This window comes from Typopeltis vanoorti, chromosome 4, assembly GCF_054136105.1.
Source record: "Typopeltis vanoorti isolate ZY-2024b chromosome 4, IOZ_Tvanoo_1.0, whole genome shotgun sequence".
Taxonomy (NCBI): domain Eukaryota; kingdom Metazoa; phylum Arthropoda; class Arachnida; order Uropygi; family Thelyphonidae; genus Typopeltis; species Typopeltis vanoorti.
Window position 1 is genome coordinate 86,239,564 of NC_143552.1, and position 17,110 is coordinate 86,256,673.

Consider the following 17,110-nt stretch of genomic DNA (forward strand, 5'->3'; position numbering starts at 1 on the left):
CCTCTTGTGACATGCATGGGAGTAGGCTGGATGAGTTCTCACAGTTGATACGTTAAGGTTTCTTTGCACAGCAAGATTTATTATCATGCTCTTCACTAATACAATGAGCACAGATGGTATAGCCATGAGAGACAGTTAGGGCATTCCCATACTTCTGACATTTAAAGCACCTTAGTGGATTAGGAATGCAGAACCTAACAAGAGAGATGAAATATAACTTACTAATTTTACCAATGTTGGAGATTTGGGTATGTCAAAAGTTGGATGATATTCCTAGTCAGAACCAGAAACCATCCCTACATATCAGGATAACTTTTTACCTGTCACTCTTTGATCTTTAAGTTCTGAACATCTGAAACATCAAGGAAATCCCATTCCGATATCATAACGCCAGAATAGTTGAGTATTTATGTTACTGTAATTGGTATTGCCCCCCCCCCCCCAACTGATACGGCTCACAATAGATTTCTGAGTGCTACTGACATCAACAACTTACCCAGAAAGTAGTTTTTTTTTGTTTTTAATTATTTTGGGAGATCTGCCTATTCTTCTCAATACAAAAGGATAACATTCCTATTGGCTTTTCACCTGTTGACACAGACGATGAGAAAATGGTATATTTACATGTGTCAGTAAATATTGTTTCTTATTTTTGTTATCCGAGTTATGATGACCTGGTTAGCTCAGTGGTTAGTATAGTCCTCTAATAAGCAGGGCACTGGTATTGCACTAGGCAATGAGATTCATCTACCACCTAAGGAGACAATTACAAACATCCATGCCCACATTAGGATTTGAACCCACAGCCTGTTGGTTGGAGAGCAGATATGTCAACTGTTCAGTCATGTTTGGTCTCTAGAACAGTTTCTGGACCAGGTAAAAATTAATTAAAAGATCCTTAGCCCACCCATGGTACTAATGTACTATAAGTTTACAACCTTTCATGGATGGGAGTTACAAAAAAAGATGATGCATGTATGGTATCTGAATTTGGTTGGAACCTTATGAGGGAAAAATATAAGGATAAAGGATTCATGCCTCAAAGAGACATTTGGTTGTGCCAGAAATCCCCACCTACCAGAGCTGCACATGGATGCCCACTTTAATAAATGAGCAAGTGGAATGCTAGTGTTATCTGGGCACTATACCAGTAGTTTAGAAAGTCTTGGGCCTTGTCTCCAGTAAAGAAATGTACTGTGACACAGATGATCCTTGCAGACATGTCCACTAGTTGACTGATCCTGGCTGAGCCATCCAGGACTGCCGATCTTGCTAAAGTGCAGGGGTAGGGACAAATTAATGAAAGATCACCATGATATCATAACAGATTGTCTACAAGTCACACTGCATAGCCATGTAGCAGCCTAACATTGGATTCTGGTGAGTAGTCTGGAAGATAAGATAGCAGAGACCGAGAAGGTAAGCAAAGAAATACAGGAAGAGTATTATAGAAAAAGAGAAAGAATGACAAGTAATGGCCACTCCCACTCTATTATATGGTTCAGAAATTTGGACTGTCAAGGAAAAAAAAAAAAGAAAGTAAAATACAAGCAGCAGAAATGAGATTTTTAAGAGCAATTAAACAATTGCAAAACTGGACCACATAAAAACTGAAGATTAGAAGAGAGCTGAATATTTACAATGTAAATGAAAAGATCAAGGATTTATTTAGGATAGAAACATATTGGCTACCAAAAGAAGTGGATAAATATAGACCAAGGGAAGAGAATAGAGGGAGAACAAGAAAAAGATCAGTGAAAATGAAACAGACAAATGCCTAATCGTTGAAAAACAAGGAGAAAGAATAACAAGGGCCAGTATCATCAATAGGAAGTCCTAATACCATACACAGGTTGCCCACATGAAGGGGTGGTATTCTGGTAAGTTGATAAATGATGTCTGTTATATCATTACCAACAGCAACCAATTCTGCTTCTTTCCAGCTTGGTCTGTGAAGTTAGAGAAGGGAGCCAGTGTGATTTATGGAAAGTGATCCAAGGAAGATGATCAACCTTCAGTAATAAATAATCAAAAAGGTCAATGACAATCATAAATTAGAAGAAAGTAAAAGCAGTAAATGAATGTAACAAAATGGGGAAAGGACATCATGAGCCAAAGCATATCACATAAAGGATTCCAAGTATGAATCTCAGGCATAGGGATATCAGACCTGACAAAAGCACATGTTCTGCCATTAGAAAGGCATTACACATGATCTAAAGTGGAAAGTTAAGGAGAGTATTAGTCTTAAAGGGTGCTAGTTGAGATATAGTCATGAATAAAAGATCATGCCGAGACTCCTATAAGTGGTAGTGAATATCACTGACGTTAGTATTGCACTCTGGATGTTTAAAGGTCTATGTGGAAGCGTGTTAAAAAACATGGAATTTTGTTGTTTTGTGGATTTTTCTGACCTCCTTTTATTGATTTTTGTGAGAGAAACTAACTATAATGACTAACTGGTTCTGCTAACTTTCGTGGTAGTTGAAAAATTAGAAAATTTATAGAGCAGAAGCATACAGTAGGGTGGAAGGGCTAGTGGACGTGATCACACAGGGAGTGCCCAGACTTCAAGCATGGCATTGATAGCACCCCCCCCTACCAGCTGTCATATGATTCCCTTGAGGCATAACCTGGCAGAGAAAATAGGAGCAATGTTATTTATTGGCTGATCAGGGAGCCTTCCAAAGCATTACCAATTGATCTAGTCCTCTGCACTATCAGCTGGCATAGCAAGTGTGCTTGGCAAAGCTTCACACATGCATTGTTACCTACAATGCATGTGTCAATGAAGGGTGGGGGAGGGATAAAAACTGGAAACCCTACTCTGGAAGCAAAACATGGTAATAGCCACTTCACACCTCCAAAAAGCAAGGCTGTAACATTTCTCAAAGTTCAGTTGACATTTCCTCTACTTAGGGAAGATGCCTGTAAAGCAGCAATACTTTATCAGAGCACATTTGTGGAAACAGGACATACCATAGGAAGATAGGTTGACTTGGGTAGGAGAAGCTTTATACTGCACATCATCTCAGTGACCAATTATGGGCATGGAAATATTTAATATGATTTTAATAAGAACAACTAACCTATCAATTACCTCTCATGCACAAGACAGAAACCAGATTTTATAAAATTGCTAATATCCTGTTCTTACAATATATTTAAGCAATACCCTACTATGTACTTCAGTTTAATATAACAGAAAACAATGAGATAGTAGAATAATATTTAACATAAAGCCAATATTTGCAAAAAAAAAAAAATATATATATATATATATATATGCAGGGTGTTCGGGATAAATTTGACATATTTATAATTAATTATATTTTTCCGTAAGTTACATGTATTAACACACACTTCTCTTCATTTAAAAGTTTGGACCCTTCTTCATTCATATACAAGATGTCAGAAAGGATGGATAGCTGGAACCCACCTGAATCATGGAAGAGAATAACTTGTATCATGATGATTCGTGCCCGCCATCAAAATAAGGATATTACGACTGCTGCCCAATGCTCCCTGAATACAGTAAAAACAATCAGGCATGAACTAGAGACTTGCAATGGTGACTACGAGGATGTAGCAAGAAGAAAGATCCCTAGCAGACGATCTGATTGCGTTCGTACAGCAGAATTCCTCGCAAATCTGCAGGAACAGGTGTTGAAGAACCCTGGCATTGGAATTCGGGCTTTGTTCGTGGAGTTGCTAACTGTAGTCAAGCCCTGGATAACAAGGGTAGCCAATGGTAGGCCGTATGTATGGCAGCAGGATTCGGCCCCTTGCCACACCTCTGGGAAAAGTCAAAAATGGTTGTCTGAAAATTTCGACGACTTCACCAGTCCAAATGTTTGGCCTCAAAACTCCCCAGACCTTAACCCCATGGATTATTTTGTATGGGGCGCAGTTGAAAAAGACACCAATCGCACTTCCAGTAATACAAAAGCCCAGTTAATGGATAAAATTAAAACAGTTTTTGCGGCCCTTCCCAGGGAGACTGTAGCATCAGCTTGTTCGAGGTTCCGAAGCAGAATTGAAGCTGTGATCGATGCTAATGGTGGTTATTTTGAGTAAATCTTGTTGATAGTATTGTAATTAACTCTGCCTGTAATGTTTTTTGTCAATTCATTAAATTTAATAGATACAAAGAAGATTTTCTTTTTCCTTACGAAACTGTCAAATTTATCCCGAACACCCTGTATATACCTCAAAATCCAACTAATTCCAAGATTATGTTCTATTTTGTTTTAAAATTATTTTGAGGTCTTTAAAATACATTACCTTGATTGTGTAGATTTTGTAAAATCTCTTGAGATTTTAATTTTTTAGCATGCTTAGCTCCCTTTAAATGCATATCAAAAGGGACTTGAGAAGTGAATGTGATATCACATACATCACACTTCAATACCACCTGAAAAAGCAAAACATGAAGGAAAGTTTTACTAACTTTCATTTAAAGTAGTGATATGGACTTTAATTCGTTAAAATACTATAAACTATTAAAAGTAATGCAAAATTAAAACTACCAAGTATCAACTCTGTATAGCGTGAATGTCTCAAGGAGTAACTGCAAACTTTATCAGTTGGTTATGTCATGAATGATTTAAGCAAAAAAATGATGTACAACTGTGATGGACATCTATTTTAGAATTAAAATAATACTAAAAACAAACTTACTTTTAGGTTGTAAAATGAATTATTTTAAAAAAAATGAATATCAATAAAGCTCTTATAGTTGATCAAAATGTGTCTACTCACACACACACACACAATAATAATACTTGTATCATTTTCTCTATCTGCTACTACTGTTCACCAAATGTTATGCTACGGTGTTCAGAATTCTTCAGTAGTATTTAGCATCAAAATAATAGTAGTTCAGATACTTGAAAATCCAATTCAAAATAGGAAATTTTGAATAGCAGGAAATGAAACTGCCTGACATTGAAAAAGTACCTTCAATATTTAGTGTTGAATATTATAACTACTACTTACTTTTGTAAAATCTCTTGAGATTTTAATTTTTTAGCATGCTTAGCTCCCTTTAAATGCATATCAAAAGGGACTTGAGAAGTGAATGTGATATCACATTACCTGTTGACTATTGTATAACAACATTTAGAAATCATACTTGTTTTAGATAAGATGGAAGTTTTGTAATTCAATTAATTCCATTTCTTTTCCTTAATGCTACTAACGTTGATTGCCCATCTTCAACTGGTGAGTCTGAGGTTGCACCAATAACTGACTTTTCTGTTTGCCCTAGTTTCCTGACAAAAACAGCAGTTAAACCAGCCAGTGACATGTCATGATTGTATTTTAAGCCAATACAGTGTATAATTTAATTTGCTAAGTCCCAAACGATACAAAATCCGATAGTAAAATCAAAATTTAATGAAAATATTTCAGAACTGCTGTCTGTACAGTTGCAAAACGAAAATGAACCCTCTCAGTGGAATAGACTACAAGCAGCTATCATAATATCTGCTAAAAACTACATCAATAAACAAGAAAGAAAAAACCATGGATAACTCAAGAGGTAATCAACCTTATTGATGAAAGAACAACATGGAAAAGAGGAGCAAATGAAAAAGAAAGGTTAAGATATAAAACTTTGGATAAAATAATCAAAGTTATGTAAAAAGATTGAAAGAAAACTGGATAAATAGGCAGTGCACTGAGATAGGAGAACTACAAAATAGGAACAAAAGCAGAGAAGCATTCCTGAAAGTGAAAAAACAATGGAAAAGCAAAACGTACACAGTCTAATAACATCAACATCAGGATTAAGATGGAAACATACTCATTGATAAGGAAAAGATAAATGGAAGATGGGTGGAGTACTTATCAGATCTCTGTGATGATGATAATGGTAACATGTTAGATGATTCACGACACCTTAAGTTAAACATAACAGATACCACTCTACCCACAAGAAAGGAGGTAGAAAACGTAATTAAGAATCTTCCTAATACCAATTCCAAAGAAAATAATGCACAAAATTGCAAGGATTACAGAACTGTGAGCCTAATATCCCATGCATCTAAAATTATTTTAACCATTGTTAACCAACAAACTGAAAGAGCCTTAAGCGGCGAATTGAGTGAACAACAGAAAGGCTTCAGAAGAGGGAACGGGAACCATTAATGCAATCCTGAAACTAAAAATACTAATAGAATGATCACTTGAAAGAAACAGGAACATTTAAATATGCTTCATAGACTTTCAGAAGGCTTTTTGACCAGGTAAAACATAATAAAATGTTCAATATATTAGATAAATTAGACATAGATGATCACGTACTTAAGATTATAAAAATGATTTACACCAAACAGAAAATGCAGTTGTTTAACGATGAGGCTTCTGTAGTGAAAATAAAAAGAGGAGTTAGATAAGATTGTATCCCCCTTCACCAAATCTATTTAATATCTATAGTGAGATAGTGATGAAAAAGATTGAAAAACAAAAAATAGGAATTAGTATCAATGGTATAATATACAACAATCTTAGATATGCTGATGATAACATTCTAATAGCAGAAAACAGAAACAAATTAATCAAATTACTGCAGCTACTAATTGAACAAGGTAAAGAATTTGGATTAGATATAAATGCAAAAAAGACCAAATTTATGAAAATCTCAAAAGAAAGCAGATCCGAGCAGAAATACTCATTAACAATATGAAAATTGAACATACAACAGAACACAAATATTTAGGCACCTACTTTACTGCAGATGGAAAGCAAAATAAAGAAATAAAAATAAGAACAGCCATAGCTAAAGATGCATTCTGGAAAAATAAAGATCTGCTCAGAAGTTCTGTGAGTATCGAGACAAAGAAAAGAATGATAAGAACATCAATGTGGCTAATTTTCACATATGGAAGTGAGACTTGGATATTCAAGAAGAGAGTAAGGCAACAGATAATGGACTTTGAAATGTAGTGCTAAAGGAGAGCTCTGAAAATCCCATGGACAGATCATGTGACAAATACAGACGTCCTACAGAGAATGAGAACACAGAGATCTTTATTACAGGAAATGATCCAGATAAAGATGAGATTGGCAGGACATGTACTGAGAGGTTCAGCAGGATAGAGGATACTAACAGTTTTAGAAGGAAAAATTATGGGAAAAGGATCAAGAGGCAAAAAACGAAGGACATGGCTTGAAGATATAAGATCATGGATAGGATCACATGGCTATGCAGAAACAAAAAGGAAAGCCACCAACAGAGAGAACTGGAAGGACATGGTGCTGTACCCTCTCACTGAGGAAGCTACATGATGAAGAAGTATAGTCCCAAATATCCAGGTGGCTTACTAATAATGGATGCATCACAAGAAGGTGATAATAACTGGACAGAGTCCAAGGCCATGGCGCTCATGGCATTCCTTACAGGTTATATGGAGATCTCCTCCAGGTTATCTAGATTTTAGAACTCAAGCAAAAACTAAATTATAGAACATCAAATTATAAATTACTGAATCATAAAGTTTATTAATGCAATGTTTTGATAAATTATTATTAGACCTCTAGGCAGTCAGGGCTCATCAAGAGAAGCTATACATCAACCTAAATTAGATGTCACACTTTACCTTGAATCCATTCATGCCATTTGCACTCACGAAGATAAACCATTCTAATCATGCATTGCACTAGGAGCTAGCTTTCACACTTTTCCTGACCACATTCATTCTCAACTTCTAAGAATGTCCTCATTCTCATCTTGCCTTTGTTATTACCAATTTAGCTCCTGGACACATAAATAGCAAAAAAACATCAATGTGAGCAATGTACTGCTGTAGGGTATGACAACATCCCTTATTGAGGCACTTTGATAATCTAATTTTGACCCCTTGTCTTTGGCCATCATCTTCATTTACATTTATTAACAAATTACACTATTTACAATTTTTGTGGTTGTTTCTTTTCCATCTCATATCATGATACTGTTCACTGAACTGCATAAAAATTCATCATACAGTTGAGTCATCGCAAATTTTCTCTTTTTGTTGCTTAATTTATGGAAACCAGTGTATTTCAAGAGGATCTGATCAAGTCAAGTATTAAAACCTGCTTGGCAAACTACCATGATATCTATCTTCTTCCTTTACAAATGGGTTGCTAGCTCTTCTTTTCAGATTTTCCCCACCAATGTTGCAACACTCAATGCTCTGTACTTTCACCCACTTTTTTTTTTTTTTTAAATATAAAGGCTATTCTCTTACTGACTTAAAATCCTATCCATAACTTTTCTGATGCCACTAAACTCCATTCATTTTCTTCATTTGATATACCTTATAGTGCATGTATCAGAAGCTTGAAGATCTTCCATGAACAATGGCATGAACTCTGATCTCCTTACTATTCTTCAGTAGGACAAAGATAACTTTGTGAACTTCAGTATTACAATAATGCAGTCCAGTTTAATTTCTCACAAGAAAGATCAGACTTCTCTTCCTGGGCTCTCTGCAAAAAAACTAACATGTACTTTTCCACTCAATACATCATAACGGCTCACAAACTATATAAATCCTACAGTCCAAACTTGGAATAATGCTCACACATTTGGAGTGGGGGTACCTTAAACCTTCCTATGAATGCTTAATACTATCTAGAAAAGGATAAATCTGATTATTGGATGATGCCTCACTCAGAGGTTTTCTTTCTAATCACATTTCTGCCTCATGTCTCTTGTAAGGTACTTTAAATTTCATGGACAATGATTTGCACTGGACACCATCACTCCTCCACTCTGAAGACTGTAAGAACATGTACAGTTACTAGTCAACATCCATTTACATTCCAGCCTCAAATTTACTGAACTTCTCTTCCATTACATTCAGTCTGTCTGTTCTTGTTAATAGCCACCTTTAGATGTTTAAGAAATATATAGCAGATTGTGTCGTCCTCCTTATCCTCTTGTCCATACACACAGCACTGATGGGCCACAGGTTTTGCATTTGTAATCTTCTGTGCATGGGCTTGATTTTAAAAAAAAATAAAAAAATAAATAACTAAAAAAAAAAAATGTGCTTATTGTGAAGAGAAATGGGGAACAAGATCTTTGCATAATTCAAATTGAGAAATTAAAATTTGCTACTATCCATAACTTTTCTGATGCCACTAAACACCACTCATTTTCTTCATTTGATTTCATTCCTTCTCCTTCTAGCTATTTTTTTTAATTCAGATTATTTTCAAAATTGAAAAAGTAGCAGCAAAAATGTTTTCATTATATTTAAATGCTTATATATGATGACAACACGATGAAAATAGTTTCTCTCATCAAAAAGGGTTAAAAAGAGGTGGAATTAAGTATTTTTAATTGAATTTAAAACTGAATTCCCTCCCTCCCTGGCCATCATTACCCCTCCACATTCTTCCAAGACTAAGAATACAAGCAGCTGCTAATCAATATCCATTTACAGTCAGCTTCAACTTTACCAAACTAATTTCTCATCCTTCTTGCTCATCCCCCCCCTTTTCCTTTTTTTTTTTTTTTTAAACAACCATGTGTATTTTTCCTTTCACTCTATCTGCAAAAAAACAAGATGAAAGATGCTGTTCAAGAAACACACACCCACTTCTTTCTTGTTACCCAAAAATTGCACTCTGTGTTCTAAGTTTTGGAACCTTTCATGTATAGGTCTGATATATATCTATAAAAGAGGGGGAAAGATGATCAAATTAGTCATGAAATTTTAATTGTATTAGAATGTCATAATGACTATTAAACAATATACTTGGTTTCAGGGGGATGAAAAAAGTTCTCTACACAACTTCAATGGAGCCACTGTCATGAAGCTAAGAAGCTGCTTTCTATATACTGAAACTTGGCAGTCTCAATCATTGAAAATTATATCATTTAAATTTTTATTCACCTTTTTTTTTTCATTTAGTCAATTATCTTCACTCACTGAGATAGAAAACATAGGATGGCTTGCTGTGTCTTTAGCTTAAAAAATATAATAAGATAAAAAATACTACAGATGAATTTTCACATTCAAGATGATAAACAAAAGCAAAATATATACATTTCTGAATAGGTTAATTTTGGAATCATAAACTACTGGTAAGAGGACCAGATGTTGCAAGATCAAGATACTTTCACTTCCAGCTTTGATAGGTTGTTGGGAGATCAAGACAGTGAGAGGTTAATAGCAGCTGAGATGTGAAGAGCTACAGGATACACTAGATTTAGCAAAAAAAAAAAAAAAAAAAAAAAAAAAAAAAAAAAAAAAAAAAAAACGTATAGCTGGGGATAATCCTCAGAATGAACTAAAGATAAAATCCAAATGCTATCTATTCTAATAACAGGTAGCATTTGTAATTTATAACTTCAAGAAGCATTTCTCTACTTCATAAATATTACAAGATTAATACTTACTCGTGGTTTTGCCATTGGAAGTTTACCCATTACATTGTCCAACACAGCTTGAGTTACAGGATCATTCTTTGTTCTGAAACAGCAGTATAAAAACAAAATGTATTCGTTATTATATAAATACCTGATGCTGATTAGATAAAAATTGCATAAATAGAAATGCAGTATGATACCTCACATTGTAAATTTTAAACTACAAATAATGACAGAAAAAAGAAATATTCTTTTTTAAACCAATGTTACTTGGAAAGAAAAGGATTTTAAAAAAATATAAGATATGGAAAGTATAGATCAAACCAAAAAACCAAAACTAAATGGTAATTTCATTTTTTAAAAATGTTTTTTGCGTATGCAAGAAAGAGAGAATTATTGTAATAACTATGAGGGTTGTTTGAAAAGTTTGGTAAAAAAATAAGTTAAACACATTTTTTTGGAAAAATCACTTTCATTTCTCAACATAGTCTCCATCGAGGGCTACACATTTGGTCCAGAGAGTTTCCAATTTTTTCATTCCATCTAAAAAGTAGGATTTGTCAAATTATGCAAAACAGTCATTGAGAGCCTTGATGACATCCTTGTTCGAAGAAAATTTTTTCCCACAAGCCAATTTTTAAGTTTGTAAACAAGCAGTCATACAGGGCCAAGTCTGGAGAATATGGCGGATGTGGCACCAACTCAAACCTCAATTCGTGTAATTTTGCCATTGTGACAGTGCATTGGTCTTGATAAAAGAGCACTTTTTTGAGTACAATGTTGACCCCTTTTTCTTCAGTTCTTCTTTTAAATGGTCCAATAATGATGCATAACAGACTCCTGTTATTGTCTTACCCTTTTCCAACTAATCTATTATGATAATTCCTTGGGAATCCCAAAAAACAGTGGCCATCACCTTCCCAGTTGACAAAACGTTCTTCACTCTTTTTCAGTGCTCTTTCATTGGGCATTGTCCACTGTTTTGACTGCTGCTTGGACTCAGGTGTGTAGTGAAGGATCCAAGATTCATCTACAGTCACGAATCGATGCAAAACATCCTGCAAATTGTGATTATAACATTGCCAAACGCTGTGTTGAAATGTCTTTTCGCATGCGTTTTTGATCAACAGTCAACAATCATGGCACCCATTGTGCACACAGCTTTTTCAAGTGCAATTTTTCATGCAGGATATTACACTCTTTCAGTTCAGATAGCTACAATCTCACTCAGTGGTCTTCCATAGCGATACCATAGATTTTGTCAAGCATTTCCTTCATAGTGACCTCAGTCGGGTGTCCGGAGCGCGCTTCATTTTCGATGAACGTACAACCATTTATCCAAAAATAAATACTCTATAATAAATTTAGTTTAATCCTTTATCCAAGTGTGAGCAAACAAAGTTTGCGCCTGAAAGTATCTTCAGGACTGGGGTAAGGTGGTACAACACCAGGGAAACTCGTTGCAAAGGTGGAGCAAGCTACCAACACTCCTGTCTCAGTATCTCCTATAATGCAAAACACATCTCCTTGCGGATATGTCTAATGTTATGCATTAAGGGAAGGGCCACTACCCAGACTAGTTTCAACCTTTATTGAGGTCTCTTCAGTGGGAGCCAAGCCCAAGCTGAGATACCAGGCAGAAGCATTCGCAGGTCATCTCTACCTATAGGAGTTGCCAAATGGTGTGCCACCCTTTTTTTAATAAATTGCTCTGGATTTAGAGAAAGATGTTGAAAGTTTATTTTTCACTTGGTTAGAGTATAATAAATTTAGTTTAATCCTTTAGACAGGAGTGTTGGTAGCTTGCTCCACCTTACCCCAGTCCTGAAGATACTTTCAGGCGCAAACTTTGTTTGCTCACACTTGGATAAAGGATTAAACTAAATTTATTATACTCTAACCAAGTGAAAAATAAACTTTCAAAATAAATACTCAATTTTGGAAAAAACTCATTTATCCAAAAATAAATAGTCTTTACTTTAATGTTGGTGCAGAGTCCCAATGAACTGCATCTAACTCGGCTTTGATCTGCACAGCCGTCCACTTCTTCAAATAAAAATGTTTTATCACTGCACAAAACTCGTTTTTCTCCATTTTTATGAAAAATGTGAACATGGTAATTTTAAATGCTTGCCAAACGAGAACTACACATCGCACATGGCTAAAATTTTGCCAGGGGTCATGAAAAAGATGATAGTGCCAACACTGGTATGAATGAACGAATTGTGTTGCCATCTATTGGCAATTTACCAAAGTTCTCAAACAACCCTTGTGGTTTTAATGGATTTTTTTTTGTCTCCCACCCATAAAAGGCTGTAAATCTACAGCACATCATTACTGTGGGTGGGTTAAGAATTTTTTTTACACAGCTGACAAATCCTACTGTTGAGATCAAACATGGAACTTTATCCAATAAGCAGGATGGTGGTCTCACACCTCGTGATGAAATTCATCTCCCACCTAAAGACAATCACAAAACATCCACACTAGGATTCAAACATGTAGTCTGTTGGAAACATTAACCACTCTGCCAACCAACACAGCAGTTTGCTTCAGTCTTCAGCGTGATACTTCTTGAACTCAGCTATTTTAACATTTGTTTATGAATGTATAGAATCCCTGAAATGTGCTTCTCATTTTTCAGCTGTAACATGGTGCTATTAAACAAAAATGATATCTAGTACCTCTTCTTCTTTGAGTGCCATCTCCTATTGGAGGTCGGCAACCACCTCAGCAATTTTGAGCGATCTTCAGCCACTCTAAACAGTCCCTCAGAGCTCATGCCAGTCCACTGTCTGATGTCTGCCAGCCAAGATTTTCTTTGTCTTCCTGGTCCTCTTCTTCCATTTATCTTCCCCTTTATAAGCAATTGAAGTATTTTATATTTTTCATTACGAAGTAGGTGACCAAGATATGCAGTTTTCCTTCTTTTTATGGTATCTAAAAGTTCACATGATTTTCTCATTTGCTCCAGTACTTCCCGATTGGACATTTTTGCTGTCCGTGGGATTTTTAACATTCATCTGTATAACCACATCTCAAAGGCTTCAAGTTTTTTTTATTGATGTTGTCTTCAAGGTCCAAGTTTCTGCACCGTACAGCAGTATAGACCATATATAGCATTTAACCATGCGTGCTCTAAGTTTAAGTTGTGGTTACACAGTGTTGATTTCATCAGGAGAAAATTTTTTCTTGCCATTTCAATTCTAACTTTTATTTCCATTTCTGGATTGCATTCTTCATTTTACCAGCATCCAAGATATTTAAACTTTGTCACTCTTTCTATTCGTTTCCCATTTAAAGAAAGCGATGAATTAAGAATTGGTTTCTTGCTTATGATCATGAATTTAGTTTTGGTGATATTTATTTTTAATCCCATTTTTTCACTCTCTTCATTTACTAGTTCCAGAAGCTTTTGAAGATCCTGAATATTGTCAGCCAGGAGAGCTGTGTCATCAGCATATTGGATGTTACTGATTATTTCACCATTTACATTAATCCCTTCCTCTCTTCCTTTTAAGATTTTTTGAAATATGGCTTCTGAGTATATGTTAAAAAGAAGAGGTGGCAGCACACATCCTTTCCTTACTCCTCGTTTGATGTCAATGGGGTCTGTAATAATGTCATCAACTTGAATAGATGCCTTTTGGTTCCAATATAAGTTTTGAATGATCCTGATGTCTTTACCATCTAATCCAATTCCTTTTAATAGTGCAATCATTTTAGTATGTTGGACTTTGTCAAATACCTTCTCAAAGTCAATGAAGCAAATGAATACAGGGTGTTCGGGATAAATTTGACATATTTATAATTAATTATATTTTTCCGTAAGTTACATGTATTAACACACACTTCTCTTCATTTAAAAGTTTGGACCCTTCTTCATTCATATACAAGATGTCAGAAAGGATGGATAGCTGGAACCCACCTGAATCATGGAAGAGAATAACTTGTATCATGATGATTCGTGCCCGCCATCAAAATAAGGATATTACGACTGCTGCCCAATGCTCCCTGAATACAGTAAAAACAATCAGGCATGAACTAGAGACTTGCAATGGTGACTACGAGGATGTAGCAAGAAGAAAGATCCCTAGCAGACGATCTGATTGCGTTCGTACAGCAGAATTCCTCGCAAATCTGCAGGAACAGGTGTTGAAGAACCCTGGCATTGGAATTCGGGCTTTTGTTCGTGGAGTTGCTAACTGTAGTCAAGCCCTGGATAACAAGGGTAGCCAATGGTAGGCCGTATGTATGGCAGCAGGATTCGGCCCCTTGCCACACCTCTGGGAAAAGTCAAAAATGGTTGTCTGAAAATTTCTACGACTTCACCAGTCCAAATGTTTGGCCTCCAAACTCCCCAGACCTTAACCCCATGGATTATTTTGTATGGGGCGCAGTTGAAAAAGACACCAATCGCACTTCCAGTAATACAAAAGCCCAGTTAATGGATAAAATTAAAACAGTTTTTGAGGCCCTTCCCAGGGAGACTGTAGCATCAGCTTGTTCGAGGTTCCGAAGCAGAATTGAAGCTGTGATCGATGCTAATGGTGGTTATTTTGAGTAAATCTTGTTGATAGTATTGTAATTAACTCTGCCTGTAATGTTTTTTTGTCAATTCATTAAATTTAATAGATACAAAGAAGATTTTCTTTTTCCTTACGAAACTGTCAAATTTATCCCGAACACCCTGTACTTCCTTGTTTTGATCAATACATTTTTGGAATAAGATTTGAGAGCAGAAAAGAGCCTCTCTTGTTCCCAAACTGTTTCTAAAGTCGAACTGGGTATCACTGATGGTGTCTTCACATTTTCTGTACATTCTTTTTTGAATTATTTTCAGGAACATTTTGAGAACATGACTCATTAGGCTGATCATTCTATAGTCATTACAAGTTTTCACATTTGCTTTTTTAGGTAGCATGATGAAGGTCGACTGTAACCAGTCTTGTGGGAATATGCCTGTATCGTAGACCTTATTAAATAGCTTTACTAATATAGCAATGTTGTTGCCTTCTAATAACTTTACTATTTCTGCTGGTATTCTATCAGGGCCTAAGGCTATACCATTTTTAGCTGAGTTCAGCACAGATTCTACCTCTGATCTTAGAATGCATGGACTGTCCATCTGTTCATAAGTATTTTCTGGGTTCTGTCTGTTATCAGAAAAGAGTTCATCTACATATTTCACCCATTCTTGTATTTTGTCATCTTTTTCGGATATTATTTCTCCCTTTTTGTTTCGAAGGAAATATAGTTGTTTTTTCTTAAATATACCTGAGGTCTCTTTCAGCTTTTTGTGTAGATTAAAACTGTCAAGCTTTTCTTGTAGAATTTCAATTTCTCTACATTTTTCATTCATCCAGACTTCTTTTGCTTCTTTGATCTTGCCTTTAATAATTTTTTGAACCTCTTTATATTTTTATATGATCTACGTTGATCCATGAGAGAAAGAATTTCGTCAGTTATGTTATCCAATCTTTCTTTTTTACTGCTCTCTCAGGACACAAGGTATTGGTACATTTCTCTATGAAGACAGATTTTAATCTGTCCCATGATTCACAACCCTCATGATGTCATCATTCTTGATAAGTGCTATCTCTTGATTCAGATCTTGACTCAATTTGTTTCTTATCTCTGGGTTTTTTAACTTTCCTAAATTAAACCTTTTTTGTCGATGTTTCTGAAGTATAGCTTTCAGTCTAATTTTTAACACCATCACCAGTAGATTATGATCAGAAGCAATATCTGCACTAGGATAGGTTTTTGTGCTCTTTATGGAACTTCAAATCGTTGATTAATTAGCAAGTAATCAATTTGGTTTCTGACTATATCTGTATTATTATCTTGTGGTGATTGCCAAGTATATAGCCTTCAGGATGGTAGCTTAAACCATGTGTTTGCGACTATTAGCTCCTCTTCTTGGCAGAACTGAATAAAAGGGTCTCCTCTCTATTTCTTGTTTCCCAGTCCATGTTCGCCAACTATATCTCCACTTCTACCTTTCCCAACTTTAGCATAAATCACCTATGACGATGTCAATATCATGTTTTTTTGCGTTTTTCATTAGTTCTTTTAATTGGTCATAAAATTCTTCGATCTCGGTATCACTCTTATCAGCAATAGGGGCACAGCCCTGTATAAGATTAATATCTAGTGGTTGACCTTTTAATTTTAATATCATCATCATCCTATCTGAGTAGGGGATGAAGCTCAACAATGACTTATTGGTAATCTCTGTTTAATATTATTCCAACTCCATTTTGATGGTTGTTTTCACTACTTCCAGAGTGGTACATTGTCATGTCATTAACTTGAGTTTTGCCTGATCCTGGCCACCTAACTTCACTCATTCCTAAAATCTCAATTTCAAGTATTTTCATTTCCTGAATAGCATTTCTTAGCTTACCTGCTTTGTACAGGGTTTAGTGAACTCACCATTTTGAGCCTGGAGAGTCTTTGCACCCCCTGTCCCATTTAAGGGACACAGGGAACTTGGGACCATTTGTGTAGATTTGCTTGCCATGGTGGTTAGTACAACATTTTTAAATAATGGCTACACACAGACAGATATATCCACACATCTTAAAACAGGTATTATCAAAAGCCTCATGTATCGAGAATGCACAATTTGTTCTTCTGAGTCTCTTCTATTATAAGAATTAAATAAAACTTGCTATCACTTAATAGATGTAACGAAACCACAATACAGAAAATAACTGGTAATTATCATCCCTCTGCTAA

General features: G+C 35.5%; 1 protein-coding gene across 4 annotated transcripts in view; it reads right to left on the reverse strand.

Moving 5' to 3' along the window:
• LOC150107475 (zinc finger protein 385B-like) overlaps nt 1-17,110 on the reverse strand; it is a 139,558-nt gene that overhangs the window by 95,533 nt on the left and 26,915 nt on the right. For all 4 annotated transcript variants that reach the window (XM_090391322.1, XM_090391321.1, XM_090391323.1 and 1 more), the window contains exons 3-4: nt 10,397-10,469; nt 4,285-4,414 (exon numbers count right to left, since the gene is read on the reverse strand). In XM_090391322.1, coding sequence (XP_090247448.1) covers nt 4,285-4,414; nt 10,397-10,469 — 203 coding nt within the window. The remainder of the gene's footprint in view (nt 1-4,284; nt 4,415-10,396; nt 10,470-17,110) is intronic.